Below are 20877 nucleotides of genomic sequence, written 5' to 3'. Positions count from 1 at the left end.
TCCTAGGAAACTCCTAATCCCCTTTTCCATTTCCATCCACTATTTTTCCAATCTTGTCCAAAATGGTAAATCCAAGGCTTCGCTATAGCATCTTGTAGTATCCATGCACACCTAGTATTAATTTCTGAACTATATTTACCATATAGGTTACTAATTAAATCTCTCAATATGTGACACGTTATCGAAGTAATCACTTCAGAACTTCCAGGTCCATGTCTTAAATTTCTCCTTAAAACAGAGAAAGATCATTTAAAATTTGTATGTCTGACAAGATTTCTCTGGAAATAAACCTAGGTAAAGAATCTCTGCACGGGGACTTCCCTGGTGGTGCAGTGGTTAAGAGTCCGCCTGCCAATGCAGGGGACACGGGTCCAATCCCTGCTCCCACATGCCATGGAGCAACTAGGCCCGTGTGCCACAACTACTGAGCCTGAACTCTAGAGACAGTGAGCCACAACTTCTGAGCCCACACGCCTAGAGCCCGTGCACCGCAACAAAGACACAATGCAGCCAAAAATAAATAAATTTATTAAAAAAAAAAAAAAGAATTCACCTTCTAATGCAGGGGTCGTGGGTTCAATCCCTGGTCGGGGAACTAAAATTCCACATGCCGCGGGGCAACTAAGCTTGCGCACTCTAGAGCCCATGTGCCACAACTAGAGAGAAGCCTGCCCGCCGTAACCGAAGAGCCTGTGCACCGCAACAAAAGATCCCGCATACTGCAGCGAAGGTCCTGCATACCGCAACTAAGACCTGATGCAGCCAAATAAATAAATAATTTTTTTTAAAAAAAAGAATGTCTGCATGATACTGCTATCACTGGTTGGAGAGAGTGGGCACGTACATGTGTTTGTATCAGCTGGTGCCTATGCACCCTCACACCTGTGCCCTAACAATATTCCACTGAGAGTAATTAATTACCACCTTACCTTTATCTCAGTAGCACATTGCTAAATGACACACTAACTGCCCTCCTGAAAAGCAAGAAAATCAAGCAAAGTTCTACGGATCCTAATCACATACCAGAATATTTTATATTTTACACAGACCAGTCTGTCCAAACCAGGTCTGAAAATGCCTACTCCATGCACCCAAATATCTGGCATATGTTCACTATACCAAAGTCTTCACTATGCCAAGGTGTCTTGTGGTCTCTTCAAACTTTAAACACTCAATTTTTAGATTGTTCAGGACAGCCAATCCTTGCTAACCCTACATGTCTGAGCCCCCAGATAATGTAGGAAATTATACAGAGGGGAGAGAGCTGGAACAAAACAGGTGCCGTTGTGCCCAGGCCCCTTAGTCAACCTCCTCGTCTCCTCCCTACCAACAAGGCTCCTCTCATGTGGGAAGGAGGGCTCCTTCATGGAGCAAAGTTGTGGAAAGGAACGGACCTGAGAATTTGGGATGAACTCTGGCAACACAGAGAACTGCTCATTCCCCTCACCCATCCTGACCCCTCAAAGACAGCTTCCTCTAGTAACCTGGACTTGGCAAAACCTCAGGGAACAATAAAAGCAGACCAAGCCTTGAGCAGAAAGAAACAATAGGAGGGAATACACAGCACAATCCTTATACTGTTTGATTCCTTCATGCTCAGATAGACACTGGAAAGGGGTAGGGGGGCAGCACTGAATTTCTCAAGAGGTAACTACCTCTAATTGTGGTCTTTTCCACCCACGCCCTCAACCAGGTTCACTCCCAGACCTATTAAATTACAGTCGCTGGTATGGGGTCACAAGCATTTTCTATTTTGGTTCCTTTTTTTTCTTAATTTAATTTTTTATTTTAGATCGGAGTATAGTTGATTTAGAATGTTGTGTTAGTTTCAGGTGTACAGCAAAGTGCATCAGGTACACATATACATATATCCATTCTTTTTCAGATTCTTTTCCCATATAGGTTATTTATTTTGGTTCCCATTTTGATTGTAGAGCCAGGATTAAGAATTACTGCTAACTCCAAAGGAAAAAAGGGGGCAAATGGGTAGAAGAGGGAAGCATCAGAGACTAGCATTTGTTAGGTATGTATTTCTTGCCAGGTTTGGTAATGGAGCATTGTACATTTAACCTTATTGTTGGTAAAGAAGGGATTAATGTGTCCATTTAAAATAAAAAATACGGGTAGCTTTCCCAAGGAAACAAACAAATGATGGGTCCAGGATTTAAGCTCGGATGTGTTTGGTCCCTCCAAACTACATTATTTCCACTATATTAGGCTGGGAAAACAACAACAACAACTTTAGTCAGATAACAAAGGTATGTGTGTGTGGAGGCTAACAAAGAAAAGAAGGTAAAGTTTCAGGTACTTAACTTTCCCTCCAGATCACCAGCATACCAAGTCTTCGTCCAAGTCTCAGATTTCCAGTCTGCATATATTAGAGGCCTGAGAGGCAGTGTGTTAAAATTCCTGCCACTAATAAGGGAGACTATGTTGTAAAATTAAAACTGATCATTTTCAGAAATGCACTAATTCTCTACAATCAATAAACTATTATTTAGTTAACTGCTACTAAAGGAAACCTGAGTGATCTTTTTCGGAAAACCCAAAAGAGCAGAAATCACTGCTCTTTTGGATTAAAGGACTGGTTAGCAGACTAATCTGTGAGTCCAAGTCACAGATGATTATTTGCTGGCTGTATGACATCAGCAAGTTCCTTTACCTTTTTTAGAAAATGAGGACACTGCCATGTTTTAAACAAGGATGCAATAAAGATGAAAGGGATGACCATGATTCTCTGTTTTCTATCAAAGTGCCCCAATACCAGAAGGTAACAAATCACGAAGCATTCTTAAAACTTGCTGAAATCTAGAAAATCTTTTGAAGTCTCCAGCTTTATCTGAAAAACTGCATTCAGTTTCATATACTGCTCTATCACACAGCCATATTTTGTTTGGATAAGAGAATAATTCTGGGGTGAAATTGGTGCTCAAGGAAAATTCTGACCATGCCCTGGCAAACCACTTTAAGCATTACAATGGCAGAGACAGGTCTGTGAAAGCACTTTGTAAACTGTTAATTGCTAGATCCATATATGTTAGTAACATATTCCAAAAGGAAATGTTAAAACAAATCTTTAGGAAGGAACTAAGGTGGACTAGATATTCTCTAAGGCTGTTATACTGTGCTTTTCACAGTCTCTCTGAGATATCTTTCCCTTTCTTCCAGTCTTCCAGACTGAGTACCTACTCTATGGGCTGGGCATTGCACTGGAAACCAACAAACAGCTATGAAAAGAAGTTCATTCTCTGCCCTCTTGAAGTGCACATATTAAAGTGAAACACCAACATTAAAATAGTTAATTACAAGTGTGATGAGTGCTATAAAAGAGAAATCCAGGTTCTACTGCTGACACGAGTGGACAAAGCAAACAGGGAGGTCCACAGGAAAAAGGTAACTTTTCAGTTTCCTGCATCTTTATTATTAGGTCGGAAGCACCCAAATCCTGACACTTTAGACATATTCACACACACAAAGAACTTCTTCCAAAATCCAGTAAAGTAAGTCAAGAATTTCAGAGTTCACTTCTTTACAATATTCAATGCCAGGCCATGTAGACCAGGAATATCACTCTATTTTTCAGGAAAAGAGGATTCATTAAGCATTCAGAGCATAAACAAGGTGACAAGTAATATTAGAAAAATGATTTTTCCAGAGACACTGAATTTGTGTGTGTTAAACTAGTATAAAAATAATATAACCACTCTTAACAATTAAGTATTTCAAGCAAAGGTTATCACCCTCAACCTGGAGGCAGAAGGTTCTGGCTCTATCATGTCACCCTAGCCAGTTCACATAGTCTCGTGAACCTCAGCTACCCCATCTGTAAAATGAGAAGGTCAAAACAAAACAACAATGCCCTTAGGTCCCCTACCATGTTCATGTGCAGCATCTACCCAAAATAGTTTGATATTTGAGTATAGATCATTACATGTCCTTCTGATTACTATTCTGCATTTTTAAATTAGCCATCATTTACAATATATTCATTCCACAATTATATACTAATTTTACTTCTAAATCTGTTCAGATAGAAACAGGGATCTTGTCTTCCAAAACTTCAAAATACTCAAAGACAAAGTCTTTAATCTGAGAATCTCAAAATAATTCCTTCACTATCTTATTACTCTGCTAAAAAAAAAAAAAAAAAACTATTTACTTATATCCACTCATGGTGAGTAGAAATACAATGTACTCTTCAAATTTTGGAAAATTCCATTTGAAATTCTAGCAAAACTGGCTTTATTCCCATTTTGGCATAAAAGCATCATGTGTTCAGCTCCCTCTCTGCCACTTCCTCTCAGCTGAGCCGCTCCCCAAGGAGTTCACTCTCAGCAGAGAATGAAAGGGAGCAGGGCGGGGGAAGGGGGAAGAGGAGTCTCGGCAGCCACACCAGAGTCTGCCAAACGCAAAGTTAATACCAAAACCCTTTCACATTGCCTCTGGCAGCCCTCAGTTCAAATAGAAATAGAAGTGAAGTCTTCTAAAATATTTTCAATGCATTAATAAGAGGAAAAAAGTGGAAGGCAGCATGATCTAAAGCTCCAAGTTTCTTGGTGCATCAGCTGTGTACAAGGGGTTAACAATCAATGACCTCAGAGTTTCTCAAGCAGATGAATGTCTTTTTGGTTTTTTTTTAAGATATTAAAATTTTAAGTCTTCAAACATCCAAGGTTTTATTCTAGGACTCCTCAATTTATCAGAGTTTTTAGAAGTTTGATAAGGAAGAGTGATGGCAAACAATCATCCCTCCCTGTCAGAGGGAAAGTGGAACTTCAAATTTCTTTTTTTTTTTTTTTGACTTGTGGAAACAAATTTTTATTTCATAATTATCATATGGGATAGCAAGTTTAGCTGTATTAAGTTCAAATTACTGGGTTAGAGGTTGCAATTAATAAGAAGCTGTAGAAGATACCTACTGATGTATAAGGCTCTACTGGGTTTATAGTTCAGTTGACAAATAAGGCACATAACTTTTGTATAATCTAACAGCACTTCAAATTTCTTATTTGCTTCATAACTTGGAACAGGCTGTAGTTACAAGCTGAGAGATATCAAAAAATGAATGGCATGAAAATTTTTATTTTAAATAAAACTGAACCTCTGTTACATTACAAAAGTACTGTTTAGACCCTCTTCTCTAAAAAGACTATGCCCCCTACTTTCCAAATGTAGCAATACTAACACCTTATTTGTACCTGTGCCTAATCTCATCTACATCTCACAAAAATAATGAGGTAGTTAGAGTATCATAACTGTCCTCCTGTAGGTTTTTTTTAACTAAAGAGAGACTTAGGAGATTCAGACACTTGCTCAACCAGAAGCCATCCTTATCACATGACTCCTCCAAGAATCTAAGCCCTCACTCTTGTCCTCTGAAAAAAGGGGGACAATATTACTTCAAAATATTCTTAAAGCTGTTGTATTTTCTGTCACTATAGATTAGTGTGCATTTGCTAGAATTTTATATTAATGGAATCATCTAGTATGTACTCTTTCTTTGTCTAGTTTTTTAAATTCAGCATAACTATTCTGAGTCATTCATGTTGTTGCATGAATCAATAGCTCGTCCCTTTTTAAAAATTTATTTATTTATTTATTTATTTTGGGCTGTGGTTGGGTCTTCGTTGCTGTGCGCAGGCTTCCTCTACCTGCGGCGAGTGGGGGACTCTTTGATGTGGTGTGCGTGCTTCTCATTGCGGTGGCTTCTCTTGTTGCAGAGCATGGGCTCTAGGTGCGTGGGCTTCAGCAGTTGTGGCACGTGGGCTCAGCAGTTGTGGCTCATGGGCTCTAGAGCGCAGGCTGAGTAGTTGTGGCACACTGGCTTAGTTGCTCTGCGGCATGTGGGATCTCCCCAGACCAGGGCTTGAACCCTAGTCCCATGCGTTGGCAGGTGGATTCTTAACCACTGAGCCACCAGGGAAGTCCAACAGTTCTCTCTTCTTTATTGCAGAATAGTATTCCACTGTGCAAACGGACCACAATTTGTTTATCCGTTCTCCAGTTGAGGGACATCTGGATTATTTATAATTTTGGCTATCATGAATACTGCTGCTTTAAACATTCACATACACATCTTTGTGCGGACATTGGTAAATTCTTAAGATAGAACTGCTGCATCCTATGGTAAGTGTGTATGTTTAACTTTTTTAAGAAACTGCCAAACTGTTGTCCAAAATAACTATCCCATTTTACATTCCAAACATGACTGTATAGCATCTTTAAAAGTGCCAAACATCATGAAAGATACAGCAACTCTAAGCCCCAAAGAAGGTGCACGTTTCAGTCAGGAGACAGAGACAGGAAGCATTTCACACAGAAAAAAAGATTCACACAAAAAGAGATGGTAATATACTCCAGGACAGCCACTCTAGCCTATTAGTGATTTGTAGGTGTGCTGTCTTAAACTCCATCAGGAAAACCTCTATCTAAACACAAACAATGTAAGATATGTTTTGGAAGTCTAACATGCAAAGAAAAGGAAATCTTTAAAAGGCAGCACTAGGGCTTCCCTGGTGGCACAGTGGTTGGGAGTCTGCCTGCCAATGCAGGGGACATGGGTTCGAGCCCTGGTCCGGGAGGATCCCACATGCCGCGGAGCAACTAAGCCTGTGCGCCACAACTAGTCAGCCTGAGCTCTAGAGCCCACGAGCCACAACTATTGAAGCCCACACGCCTAGAGCCCGTGCTCCAGAACAAGAGAAGCCACCCCAATGAGAAACCCGCACACCGCAATGAAGAGTAGCCCCCGCTCGCTGCAACTAGAGAAAGCTCGCATGCAGCAATGAAGACCCAACACAGCCAAAAATAAATAAATTAAATAATTAAATAAATAAATTAAATAAAAGGCAGCACCGGGCTTCCCTGGTGGCGCAGTGGTTGAGAGTCTGCCTGCCGATGCAGGGGACACGGGTTCGTGCCCCGGTGCGGGAAGATCCCACATGCCGCGGAGCGGCTGGGCCCGTGAGCCATAGCCACTGAGCCTGCGCGTCCGGAGCCTGTGCTCCACAACGGGAGAGGCCACAGCACTGAGAGGCCCGCGTACCACAAAAAAAAAAAAAAAAAAAAAAAGGCAGTACTAAAGCTCTGATACAAGCAATGATGACAGCAGTTCACCTGAGCATTATCACTAGGCCACTATGCTAAACTTTACAAGATTTATATATAGCCACTTTAGTGATCATTATCTCCGTTTTACAGGTGAAGAAACCAGAGACAAAGAAGTTAAGAATGTGGCCCCCAGGCCATACAGCTTCTAAGAAGTGGGACCAGATCTGCTAGATTCTAAACAATGCTTTTCATGGCTATGCTAATTTATTGCTCATCTTCAGGTTTCACAAGCCTTCCGGCCTACTTGGAAGATACCTCCCTGAAGCTGAGCGATACTATCCCTTAGGCCACACTGCTCCCCCTGTTTCTAACGTTGTACTCATCAAGCAACTTCCTGATATTTGTTTTTCCAAGCCCATTCTCTACTTGAGAAAAGAGGAGTTGACCAGTCAAAAGGAATAAAGTGGATATACTCAGCAGTGATTCTCCTAGAGTAAATCACAAGACCAGGCATTCTGGTTTTGAACATTAACTTGAGCATAAATTTGGTCACTTGACTAATGATGGAGCACCAATCTCCTTTTCTGAGGATCATCATAATAGAGGAAAAAGCACCAAGTCAGGCATCAATCCCATACAAGCCCACAACTGCTAAACTCAACTCTATACCTAGAGTGCAGGTATACACACACACGCACACATACACAAAACCCACAGACAATCAAAGAAACAAAAAACACAAACTACCCTTACGTGTTAGAAAAAATCTCACTGATAAAACCTACAGATATAGCTGGAAGCACTCTCATAGCCTCCTTCCTTCTCCAGCAGGAAAAATAAAAATACATTATGCAAACTTCTAGTGTCTTTGGTGTAAGGACAAAGGGGATGAAAACAGGGCATTATTAGAAAGTTAAGAAAAAATACATTAACAGTTTAAATGGAAGGGGCATATTGTTTCAGAACTATCTATATTTTGGAAATAGCAAACAAGTGGCAGATCTTACTGATGGATCAGAATTTCTTCCCATCTCCACTTCTGTATTCTACAATACTTGAGGACTAAAATTTTCGGTAACAGCCAAAATTTAGATGTGTCTCTTAGCTTCCTCCCCAAAGGTTGGCCTGCTAATTCTTACGAAATTCATGGTCTTGAGTAGCAAAAATCAGGAGAGTCTTTGGCTTTACACAAATTTTGTTAGTCTTTCCACACCCTAAATGTCTACAGGTTTACTGTTTTCTGTAGTTGGTTTCCTACCGTCTTCTCCCAAGCTCCATTTTCTGGCTTCTAGACGTCATCAGCAGTGGTGATTCTGAGAGGAAGGTATAGGTGGAAGACATGCACTAGGAACACCGAAAAACTGGAAACTGGCCCATTCAAAGTTGGGCAGTAATGGGGATTCCCTGGTGGCGCAGTGGTTGAGAATCCACCTGCCAATGCAGGGGACACGGGTTCGAGCCCTGGTCTGGGAAGATCCTACGTGCCGCGGAGGAACTAGGCCCGTGAGCCACAACTACTGAGCCTGCGCGTCTGGAGCCTGTGCTCCGCAACAACAGAGGCCGCGACAGTGAGAGGCCCGCACACCGCGATGAAGAGGGGCCCCCGCTCGCCGCAACTAGAGAAAGCCCTCGCACAGAAACGAGGACCCAACGCAGCCAAAAATAAATTAATTCATTAATTAAAGTTGGGCAGTAGTAATGAGAAGTGAGAATGCTCACCCCGACACCTCTGTCTGTCTCATCAAGTCAGGAGAGCTGACAACATGGTATTTTCAGGAGAGATTTGGGTTTGGGTGAGATCAAGGAAGTGAAAGAATGGGAGATTTTCTGAAGACATGGTGACTGGCGGCATTATGAACAGAGGCGGGAAGCATCAGTTTTGCATATCAAAAATGGTTCATCAAAAAGGAGCTACAACCGCCTCACATTTCGTTTTTTAAAAAATTTAACCCTTGACTCAATTCTTTTAAAGTTTCTTTGCCAGTATCTTCTTGTCTGAAAATGTAGTTCAACTTCGACCCAGCCCCTTTCAATAATTGCAAATTCTGAATTAATAAAGATTTAGTGATTTGTGACCTCATCTATATGAAGGTTGAGGGAAAATAAGAAGGACAGACCAGTCACAGGACAGTAACTGTTGAGCTGACACATGGTAGGCATAAAAGGGAAGACAAAAAATACATAGGTGTGTTTGTGCATGTGTTACATATATATGTCACCAGATGGGCTGGGCCCAACTACACAAAAGGGGAAAAAATGCTTTATCACAGCAAATCTGTCAAAACCTGTAGACCTCACAAGTATCTACCAAGGAGGGTATTTTGTTTATTCTGATCATTTCAAGTAGAAGTCAGCTTTGAAAGAGAACTGACATATGCAAATGTCAAACCCCAGTGGTTTTTACGGTTTACTTTGAGGAGCCTATAGGGCAGGACCCACAGAGTGATTTGAAGATAGGTGTGCTCTGGTATCTGCCATTATGTTGAAATATGCATAACTCATCAACATTTGATATAGATATTGGCAAAATGACCCTTTTGGTACTTTAAAAAATATTACAACATCACAGAATCTTCATTCTGAAAGCAATCATTAAGATGACCTAATTCAGTCTCCTCATCTGTAAGGATGAAGAAATTTCAAGGCTGAAAGGGGGATTTAAACAACATGTACAAAGTGGAAAGAACATAAATGAAATCTCTTATTTAAAGGCATTGATTAAAGAGAATCAAATCAAAGAGAATCAAAACCTTTTAAAATCAAAAGTGTCCGTTAGCTTCATTTTTTTACACGGAAAATCATAAATTATATCCTCTCCCTCTTGCAGAAGAGGACTTACACCATGTCAAATTAGGTCTTTTCTAAAATACACACTTATTCCTGCAGGCAGACACACTATCATACTGTTCTTTTCTTTTACATTCATTTCTAAATCCCATCATCTAACTGAAGTGTTTTCACAAAGTTTCACAAAATTGCTGTGGCTCAGCAAGTTAAGCATGTTTATTAATCCTCACCTCAAAAAGACCTACTTTAGAAAAAAAGTTAGAGGTAGCAGAATCTAACTGTAAAGTGATCTTTCTTCTAGAAATTAGAAAATAGAGGTGGATAGTCTGGAACTCCCATTGTTTCCAAGACCCTCAAAAAGAGGAGATACTAGCTATTTAGAACAAAACATGCATGGAGTGGATGAGGACCTGCATTATCAAACAATGCCAGCAGTGCTGGTTCTTACCAGTGCTCCTTGGAAGGTAGGCTACATGTCAGAACCAAAAGAAATATGGAATATATATTTTAGAGATAACCTAAAATATGCCCTAAGGAACACTAATGGCATTTCAACATCCTTACTCAAGCAAGAAGAAAAGGGGTAATATTGTAGACAACCGTAGATTTACCCAGCATGTCTTCCATGTGTATTGAAAGTCAGTTTGTATGTCAGGGAGGATGAGAGGGGACAATCTGATATCACTCATTTGATAGAGGAGAAAACTTATATCCTGAGGGATTCAATGGCTTGTATGGTCCTTTAGACAAGGGACAATTTCCATTTAGAGACTGTTCTTCTGCAAAGCTATTTGGTCCACAGACACTAGGAAGGAGAGTTGATGCCAGCCAGATATTTCTTGCAGTATTATTTAATACAATGACTTCCTGGCTAATAAGGTTTTGATGCTCCAGAACCCAATCTAACAAGTATACTGACAAAACCATTTCTAAGCAGCAAAGCTATTGCCACTATGCCTATTCAAATTCCACTAATGGGAAACCCCTTATGTCCAGTTTGAAGCACCTGTTGGCTATCTACCACAATGAGAAAATTCTGAGTTACAATAAGTTCATTTATTTATTCACACTCTCTAGGCCAGTCCCTCTCTATCATCTCCCTCCTTCCTCCCCTCCTTCCTCCCCCCTACCACAGTGGTATACAGCAGGGGTCAGCAAAGTTCTCTGTAAAGCGCCAGACAATAAACAGTTTAGGGTTTTTTGTCTCTGCCACTGTAGAACAAAAGTAGCCAAAGACAATCCATAAATGAATGGGTTTGTCTGTGTTTCAATAAAACTATTTACAAAAACAGGCAGTGGGCCACATACGGCTCACAGGGCTGTAGTTTGTCAACCCCTGGTTTACAGTAGCAGTTCTCAAACTTTAGCCTGCATCAGAATCACCTACAGAACTTGGTCATACACAGATTTCTGGGCCCCATGCTTAAAGTTTCTGATTCAGCAGATCTGTAATGGGGCCTGGGATTTTGCATTTTTAATAAGTTCCCAAATGATGCTGATGCTGCTGGTTCAGGGTCCACACTTTGAAAACCATTGGTATAGAATAATGGTCTACACTGCACTCAGTGAAGGTGAAATGTAATGAACAGCTGAGAAAGTGGAAATTACATGCTGTAGACTTGACTGCTAATTTTACAGAATATTTCATATGAAGACTTACTGTTAAGTGCCATAATATTATCTGTTCCTGGATGATGAAAATTTATTCCCATGCGTCCTAAAAAATAAAATAATTTTACTTTAAGCACAAAGAATGCTTAATATAATCATAAATACATTGTACAATACGAACATTACAAAAAATTAAAACAGATTAATCTATAACAATGTTATCAAAGGCCACAGCAGTTAAAACAGTTTTAAATCAAGTCATAAAACATACACATGAAAAATCTTAAAATAAAGCTAAAGTCTCAATAACAACAAAGAAATAAAACAAAACAAAAAAGAAGCTTCCCTTATAATAGGAAAATGTAACGCATCTCCCACATTCCAATGTAAACATGCCAACTCCCTGGATTAAGCATTTTATTTAAACAATTTATACTGCCCTTCAAATTCAAGCAGCAAAATAATGAATTCAAAGAAGTATACAAACTTGAAGCTTAGAGGGAATTAAAAGATAAAGGTTTCATGGTGGCTCAAAAATGCAACATAATGATCAGAATGGCGACCAGAAGATGTAAAATTTATATAACAGATATAGTGGGGGACAATGACTGGCCTAAAAATTTAGGGTTCTTATGCTGCCCCTACCACTCACTAGTTATACGACCTTGGGCATAATGCTTGTGTCCAGACCTTTGTTCTTATAGTAACAGGGGGCTGGCCGCTTGTTTTGTCTGCCTCCAAACAAACAATCATTTCTACATTTTTAAAGAGTTGTAAAAACAAACACAGAAATTAAAAAACAAAGAATAATGTGCAACAGAAACTATATGGCCCACAGGCCTAAAATATTTACTCTCTGACCCTTTACAGATGGTGTTTGCCAGTCTCTGTTCTATAAGATGACAAATCTGAATAAGATGTTTCAACTAATAGCCTCCAGGTTTAAGAGCAGAAGACGTATTAATTACTTGGGAAAAAGGAAGATGTATTAATTATTTGTGATTTACTTATCATATTCTGAGGTATTCAAACTAAACAATAAACAACCAGTCACTGGAAAGTCTGCCTAAAAAACCCAATCACTGCTGAGCAGAATTTAAGGAAATGGCACGTTGAGAGGGTCTTTCAATCTCTGACCTAGGAATATTCAGATATGGGTGTTGTTCCTATACACTAGGGATGTTCCCTAAACATTCTCAGAATAATAATGGGTTATCAAGAAATCCAAGCAAGCCCAAATTTAGTTCATTCAACTTCTTTTATTTCCTGTGCTACAATCATTTATGGTAAAGAATTATGTAGTTTACAACCACTATATCAAATAATAGTTGTATGTTTCTGGAACTACTCATGTTCCCTAACGTTAAGGGGTGCCCCTCTCTGCAATCCTCTAGAAGCCGGATCCTTTTTGTACTCTTTCCATCAGGTCTTGGGACTTTTCAACCTGGAAAGATGAAACTGAAAGGAAGCTCAGTAGTTTTCTAATTATCATCCTCTATCCTACACCAATAACTTCCAATTCAGTCTTTCTAGAGATGCGGCAAAACAAGAGCCTTAGGCAACGTTTTGTAGATGAAGGCATCACTACTTGCTGAAAAGCAGAAAATTTTTTTGCCTTTCCTGGTATCCTTCCTAATTCTGTTGGCCTCTTTGACTTTAATGATCTCTAGATCAAGATCATCAACCAGAGATTTTATAAGAAACTCTAGTTCAATGTCAGAACCATCAGAACCAATTACTTAAATGTAATCTAATTTTTTCCCAAATTCTTTTCAGTAAACCACTTATGGCTTCTTTAAGCTACTTTCTCTACCTCTTCAAAGATTAATGTTTAGATTATAAAATACAATATATTTTCATTGGAGAAAAATTAGACAATACAGAAAAATGAAGAAAACAAGATCACCAATCAAAGACAAGCTCTGCTAACATTTTGATTTATAGCCTGCCAGTTTAGGGAGTATACATGTATAAAGGTTTCTTTTCTAAAATTAGATTTATAATATTTTAAAAATTTATTACATAGTATACCTTAAGTTTTACAGTTATTATGGGATTTTGAAGGAGAGAGAAAATACCAACAGCAAAAGAAAAACTGACTCCAAATTCAGATGAGGCCATTTCTTTTTTCTTCCTTTTGTCCAACAAATACTGCTGCTTAATCAGCTGTGAAAATAGAAATCAAGTGTGTGACATCTGGTGATTTTTGTTAATGCAGTCTGGTGCTGCCAGCGTGACATTTTGTCACCTGTCCACGGTCTGCTATTTTTAAATTGTTCTTGTCAGCTAGCTATCTTTTAAGTATAGTGTAAAATATAAGGTTTCGAAAACTGGAAGGCATACTTAGTTCTACTGAGTTAAACGATGCTGTGGAAATCTGAGACCGTGTCCCACTTTCCCCACTGCACAAGGCCTGATAAATGGGGGTGGGAGAGGATGGAGGGAGAGGTTGGAGAATAGGGTTACATATGGCTATTCAGACTGTAAAAATCACAGTCTCATAAGCTCAATTCATATTCACATTTAAGACGTTAGTTATAAAAAACTGCCTCTACTGTTATTCAAAGTTTCAGAGTCAAACTAAACCCATACTTTTATATGTCCAAAATAAAAGTTGGAATTTTTATTAATTTGTAACTAATTATGAAAGTCACCTCTTCACTTCTGCAATTCCTTATGAGATAGGGAGCAACTATCTTTCTCTAATCATCCCCACATGTTCTAAAAAGTCAAGTCCTTTGGAGACCTTTACATAACAGAATGTGAGTGCTGTGTTCTAGAAAACGTTATGAGACAATGCATATTCTACTAGATTCTATTTCCTACTAATTTTCTCTATAAAGTTGAAGAGACAGTCCTCAGGAAAAGTATCTACAAGGTACAATAATGTGATATGTAAGAATACAATAAAATGGTGCTTCAAATTCCTTTTAAGGAAAAATTATGAAAGTATGGTACTATAATATTCAAAATGTGTTCCAAAGAACCACGAAGCAAAAAAGGTGAGCTTTGACCTGAGGTCAAATCCTTGTTTCTTTGCATACCAGTTGTGAATAATTTTTGGTATGTTATCAATTCCTTTGTGCCTACATTACCTCATTTCAGGCTGTACTCTAGAACAATTAAATCAGAATTTCCAGAGGTAGTACCCAGGATTAAAGAACCTTAATCTTTTTCTTACTCTCGGGTGATTATAGTGCTATATTGAAAGGATCATGGGCAAATTAATGAGAATTACCTATAAAAACAAAATCACTCAACTTCTATCTGCTGTCTTCCCTTTTGTGTAGAAGAGGAACAATGACTTCTTGCTACCTTCGAACCTGTGCCCTAACAGTTTCTGGAATCTGCAAACTTTTATACAAGGCAGACTGATATGGGCCAAAGGGAGGAGGTACAAAATTAGAACCGGAGTAATAATTCAAGTATGTAAAGAGACTGTATATTTTTCTGAATAAGCTAAATGTAATGAAGGTGCACTTTTTCTAAAACAAGGTGACCTCAACATTCCACAAAAGGGACCAATTTTCTGAAAGGCTCTATAATACTAAATTTAAATTATGATGAATAAAGAAAAATGCCTCTATAATACCAAAGGGATGGCATTATTTCTTCCAAGTTTCTGTCAGTTTAAATGTTTTAAAGCACTATTATCAGAGGATAGCTGCTATTTTTTCCCAGATTCAGTATACATTTGAAAAACAAACCCTTTGATATCAGTTCTCAGCTGACACCTGCTCTTTTCATTTTTCAAATTTCAGTTCCATGAATGGTGAAGGAAGAGAAAATTCAAATATACAAAAATGTTTCATCAGGCACTACCCCCAAGTGCCCAGCCAAGCCTACTCTTCTGTTATAACAGGGAGACTACACGGGATGAGAGAAAGGTGATTCCTTCCTGTTTTTTGCCAAGGACTCTGCTATATTGTACTACCCCAGCCAGGCAATGGGACCTTGCTTCATAATGTCACCTACCCTGCCCAATGCACTGTGTTGGTTTTTCACTATTATTCTTCTCTCTCATCACTTTGTCCTCTTTGAATAATAATCCCAAGAGAGGGTATGAATAATCAAACCTTACGTCCCTGGGTTATCAGAGGGGTTCCCCAGTGGCTAGGCGAACCCTCATCATTGGTAGCAAGTCGGGGGACAGCTGTAAGGAGGGTGCAGGGAGGAACATTTTCCCCTTTCCTAATCCTAACTCTCCCGATGTCAGAAATCCCCCTAATCCTCATAATCATGAGGAGAGTTGGCTTTCCCTGCATCCACTAGAAAAGAGGGCAGAGGACAATTCTTCCCACCCAGGCCTCACTCAAACCTCTACTGACCCAAGGATTTCTGTACTTAGAAAAGAAATAAGGGATAGTTTTTATTAGTTCATCACCCTTCTCAAAAGCCTCCTTCTCATTTCCTGGAGACATTTTCTCAAATGAACGACATGAGAAGTCATACCTAAGTTATGGTAAGAGACAACATGTAATTATTAAAATGTTATCCTGCTACAATCAAGAACTGTAGTTTGAGATCTAAGAAGCCCCCCCAAAATTAGTTTTTATTTTATTTAAATTAATTTTTGTTCAAATAAGGGTTCTGTGATCTGAGCAACACTGCAGAAGACATTCCTCAGGGTTCTGTGAAAAAAGCTCAGTTTGACTTTTTCTCTACATTGCTTGACATTTTTTACATGGGGAGGAGGTTTTTTTTAATTTTTAAAATTTTTAAATTTCCTACAAACATCTTTAAGGCTGACCCAGTATAGGCAGAAATATGATTGGAAAACTGTTAAAGCTCTTTACTAAAACAAGTTTTATTACTTCCTAAACTTCCTATTCGGTCATTTCTCCCACTAACCCTTTTTCTGCCTGAATCAAGAGAACAGTTGAATAAAGGGATTTCTTATTGAATACATTTATACGATGAAATATCACTGTGAACTTATTTTCACCATGTTCACTTTAAGTACATCACGAAGTACTTTTATTTTTCATGAATGTGATATTCTACTTTATTATACTTTCTTTACATTATTCAGGTATAAAATTTTGTAAAGCCAACAAAACTTAGGAGGATTATTTTTCTTTCTCCTTTAGGTGGTTTTTGATAATGACAGAATGTTTATCCTTCAATAATCACTACTTATATCTATGGCAAATACACAATTTTGACAACTTGCATTCGAAAGCTTTCAACATTTAGCTGCAGTCTAGCTGGAAGGAAGTAAATACTGTAGGGATATAAAGGTTTACTTTATTACCCAGGCCAGGCAGTAGGCACACTACTACCACTGCTGGTAAAAAATGTCACAGATAACTTTTGAGCAGTTTCTAGTGTCAGGGACTTTATCTCACCTTCACACCCACTCTACGAAGTAAGTGCTTTATTTTACTGATGAAGACACTAAGGCTTTGAAGAGGTTAATTTATCTAGATCAATAGCCAACTAAAGGCAGAACCAGAATTCAAACCCAGGTTTGAATGACTGCAAAGTCAGAAAGGCTGCGTTGAAATTTCATTTCCTACACAGAGAATCTAAAATGTCTGGAAGAATATTAATAAAAACAATAATCTTTGTTATCTCTAGGTAGTAAGTCTCAGGTGGTTTTTTCACTTTCCTTTTTGTCTTTTTACGTGCTACTTCAATTTCTTACAATGAGCAAGAATGTATTTTTTTCTAAAGAAAACCTAAATCCATAGAAAAACACCAAAACAAATAAGCACACAAAAAAACCAATGACTCTCTAACTTGAATTTTAAGACCCTCAAAATAATGTTCAAGTAAAACAAGAGGATATTAAAGCTAGGAGGAAGAAGAGGATGGATAGGGGGAAGTGTTTCTGGACAGACTCATACAGAAGCCATGTGGTAGTTCCCCTATCCTGCCACCTTTCTCTTAAAGCTCAATTCACCTAGACATTTACATCTTTTGAGCCAGAGACCCTCTCTATGAATTTACCTTAAGAAAAAGCTACGTGCAAGAACTCATCCATGGCAGCATTACCTATAATGGAGAAAAAGCTGGAAACAACCTAAGAGTCCAAAGTTAAGGTCTATCAATAAATTATAAAGACAAGGTAAAAACATAATGTTTATTATATGGAAAATTTTTTAAAAGATACATCATGACAATGTTTCTTTTATTTTTAAATTATCTTTTAGTTATTATAATTTGCTCCATTTTTAAAAATCAAATATTACTGAAAATCTTTCCCTTAAAACACTAGCATCGGGCTTCCCTGGTGGTGCAGTGGTTGAGAGTCCGCCTGCCGATGCAGGGGACACGGGTTCGTGCCCCGGTCTGGGAAGATCCCACATGCTGCGGAGCAGCTAGGCCCGTGAGCCATGGCTGCTGAGCCTGCGCGTCTGGAGCCTGTGCTCCGCAACAGGAGAGGCCACAACAGGGAGAGGCCCACGTACCGCAAAAAAAAAAAAAAAAAAAAAAATCATCTTATGGGCTTCCCTGGTGGCGCAGTGGTTGAGAGTCCGCCTGCTGATGCAGGGGACACGGGTTCGTGCCCCTATCCTGGAAGATCCCACATGCCGCGGAGCGGCTGGGCCCGCGAGCCATGGCCGCGGAGCCTGTGTGTCCGGAGCCTGTGCTCCGCAACGGGAGAGGCCACAGCAGTGAGAGGCCCGCGTACAGCAAAAAAAAAAAAAAAAAAAAAACACTAGCATCATAATTATGTTTTTAGAAGTAATAAGGATCAAACACATGGTGCCATAAACCAAATGTAAAAGTCTCCCAGCTGGAAAAGGGAAGCCTGAAGTTCAAACACCCTAACCAGAGGACAATAACATGGTGATGTAATTGACCATGGGAAGTAGTCCATTCATAGGAAATCAATGTGGATGGTTGTAACCATATTGAGGCTGTAAAAAAGTACACGTTAAGTGCCTTCCAACTTATTAGGACATATTATATCTATAAGTACAATTCAGAAGGCTTTTATAGATGAAACCTCACATTTGCAAGTGTAGTGGAGAAATTTATGCAGAGGTAGTTGGACAAAAATACAAAAGGAGCCATCACAAGTAGAATAAGGTATTTACATTATCCCATAGTGAGGTACCCTCCTTACCCTTTGACAGTGCTACTCTCAACAGGGCAGAACAGCTCCTGCTTAATCAATATTCAAAAAATTCTAGAAAATTATTTTACAGACTATAACCTAAGATCCTTTCGTAATCTTTTATTGCTAGAAGAATACAGACCAAGATAAAACAGGTATGCATAAAGAACAAGGACTGAATATTTTAGAATAATTAGGATGGGCTTACAGCTGTTCGCAGTAGAGAAGGAAGACAAATGTAGCCTTAGAAGATACTAAAAACACAGAACAGTCTGTGAATATTGTTTTTTTTTTAAACACCATTCTCATTGCTAAGTGAAATTACCATGTACCTAATCTTTACTGAAGAAAGATGTGGTAACAGTGACTAAATATAACAGTGACTAAATGAGAGGCCGTTTTTCCTACTTCTGAAGGCCTTAAAGTATAGCTTTTCTCAAAATCTTTTATTTTCTTCATAGCCTGTTAACTACTTTCTTTTCACTGGAAATTGAGGAAAGCAGCAGAAAATCATGAGTGTGACAAGAAAATGATGAAATAGATTTTTGGTGTGGCATGAGGAAGTGACTATCAGGTTCACAGTCAGTCATACCCTATATAAAAGCCTGCAGAGAACCAGAGGGGATCAAATTCCTCACAACTCTAGAGGACATAAGGTTTCATATAAGACAGGCATCCTTGTGGTTAACACTTCCAGTTTTCAGATAGTTAGGCTCTAAACCCAAGCACAGTGGCTATTTCCACAGAAAATTTCCATTTCAGTATTTTAAAATATCACAGGGCCCCTGAAAAGTCCTATACTGCATAATAAGAACTATCTGTAATCATAAATGTAACATCAGCCTCTATCCTGAATTTACATGGGCTCTAAATATAGGAAGTCCTAATATTGCTGACCTTGGGACTTTCTGCCTTATATTTAACCCAAAACATTTTCCTTGTGTTTAGCCTTAGAGAATGCAAAGGGTCACTGTCTGCTCTTAAGTCTGTGTAGCAATATTTCCTACACTAGGAAAGTGGTTGTATTTTAATAAAATGAAACCCTTTTCTACAAAGTTTTCTGAAGTAGTCTTTGGAGATTAAATCTCATACTTCCTTGCAGTATACTTGGACTTAAATGAATTATCCAGGTTCAGCTAAACATTTCAAATGCACAAAGCCCAAAAAACTTGGCTTCTGGTCTCATGCTATAAACCACGACCTCAGCTACCCAACACATGCTTCTGCCAGACATTACGATTAAAGCAAACAACTTTGATTATGGTAGGTAGCTGAACCCAGGTTTAAAAAAAATCAACTTTAAATACATTCCACAATGCTTTACAGAAGCAAACAAAAACAAACAAACAAAAAAGAAACAAAAACAAAACCACAATTATTAAAAAGCTGATTTTTGTTTAAAACACCAAGCAAGGAACGGACATATGAATATTCCTAACCTGCAAAATGATTCCTCCACATTATATCAGCGAAACTCATTGGTGGGCCACTGGGAGGGTAGTGTTTACCTTTCAGAGGCTCATGATCAGTCCTTATCATATCCATTAAGGAGTTCTCCAACGAGTGCAAGTTAAAAGTGTCATAGGGCCTACTCCGGTCCTAAAAATAAAAACAGAACAAGACAATACATAAAATTACTTCATAAAATTAATAACCATATCATTTGCTTCTTGCCACGGATTGATGACATGAATCAAAATTCCAGGTAGTTTTAATAACACATTCTTTTCATTAAGAATAATGACTTGGGCTTCCCTGGTGGCGCAGTGGTTGAGAGTCTGCCTGCCGATGCAGGGGACACAGGTTCGTGCCCCGGTCCGGGAAGATCCCACATGCCACGGAGCAGCTGGGCCCGTGAGCCATGGCCGCTGAGCCTGCGTGTCCGGAGCCTATGCTCCGCAATGGGAGAGGCCACAACAGTGAGAGGCCTGCGTACCGCAAAAAAAAAAAAAAAGAAAAAAGAAAAAAGAATAATGACTTGGCAACATTAAGTTTAATACAAGTTTCCATAATTAATTAAATTGTATCCTTTACCCTAATAATTATTTAATATATATGTCCCAGTACTTCAGACTACTTTTCTCTCAAATGAACTAAAAAAGTAAATTCAAAAGGAAGAATCAAGTGAATTGGTTTTGCCCTCCACGCTTCACCCCCTCCCTCTACTATCAACTGAATACTCTATTCAAATGAAGAGATTTTTTTTTCCCCTAGAGGAAGACCATAACTAAGAACTCTCAGTCTACAAACAGAATCACTTCCCTGAAAAATCAAAAGGTGACTGTAGTTTCAATGTAATTTCATTGGGTATCTTTAATAATTATTACTGATAAGTTCCATATATTACCTATACTTTATAAAAA

At 38.8% G+C, this 20877-nt stretch overlaps 1 protein-coding gene across 3 annotated transcripts in view; it reads right to left on the bottom strand.

Moving 5' to 3' along the window:
- Positions 1-20877, bottom strand: part of CPEB3 (cytoplasmic polyadenylation element binding protein 3) — a 180263-nt gene that overhangs the window by 90459 nt on the left and 68927 nt on the right. For 2 of the 3 annotated variants that reach the window (XM_060114405.1, XM_060114311.1), the window contains exons 3-4: positions 19954-20113; positions 11498-11554 (exon numbers count right to left, since the gene is read on the bottom strand). In XM_060114405.1, the coding sequence (XP_059970388.1) occupies positions 11498-11554; positions 19954-20113 (217 nt within the window). The remainder of the gene's footprint in view (positions 1-11497; positions 11555-19953; positions 20114-20877) is intronic. The other variant, XM_060114505.1, reaches the window with a different exon arrangement.

This window comes from Mesoplodon densirostris, chromosome 1 (genome assembly GCF_025265405.1).
Source record: "Mesoplodon densirostris isolate mMesDen1 chromosome 1, mMesDen1 primary haplotype, whole genome shotgun sequence".
Classification (NCBI taxonomy): domain Eukaryota; kingdom Metazoa; phylum Chordata; class Mammalia; order Artiodactyla; family Ziphiidae; genus Mesoplodon; species Mesoplodon densirostris.
Note: the sequence above shows the minus strand (reverse complement) of the source record. Positions and strands in the feature narration are given on the sequence as shown.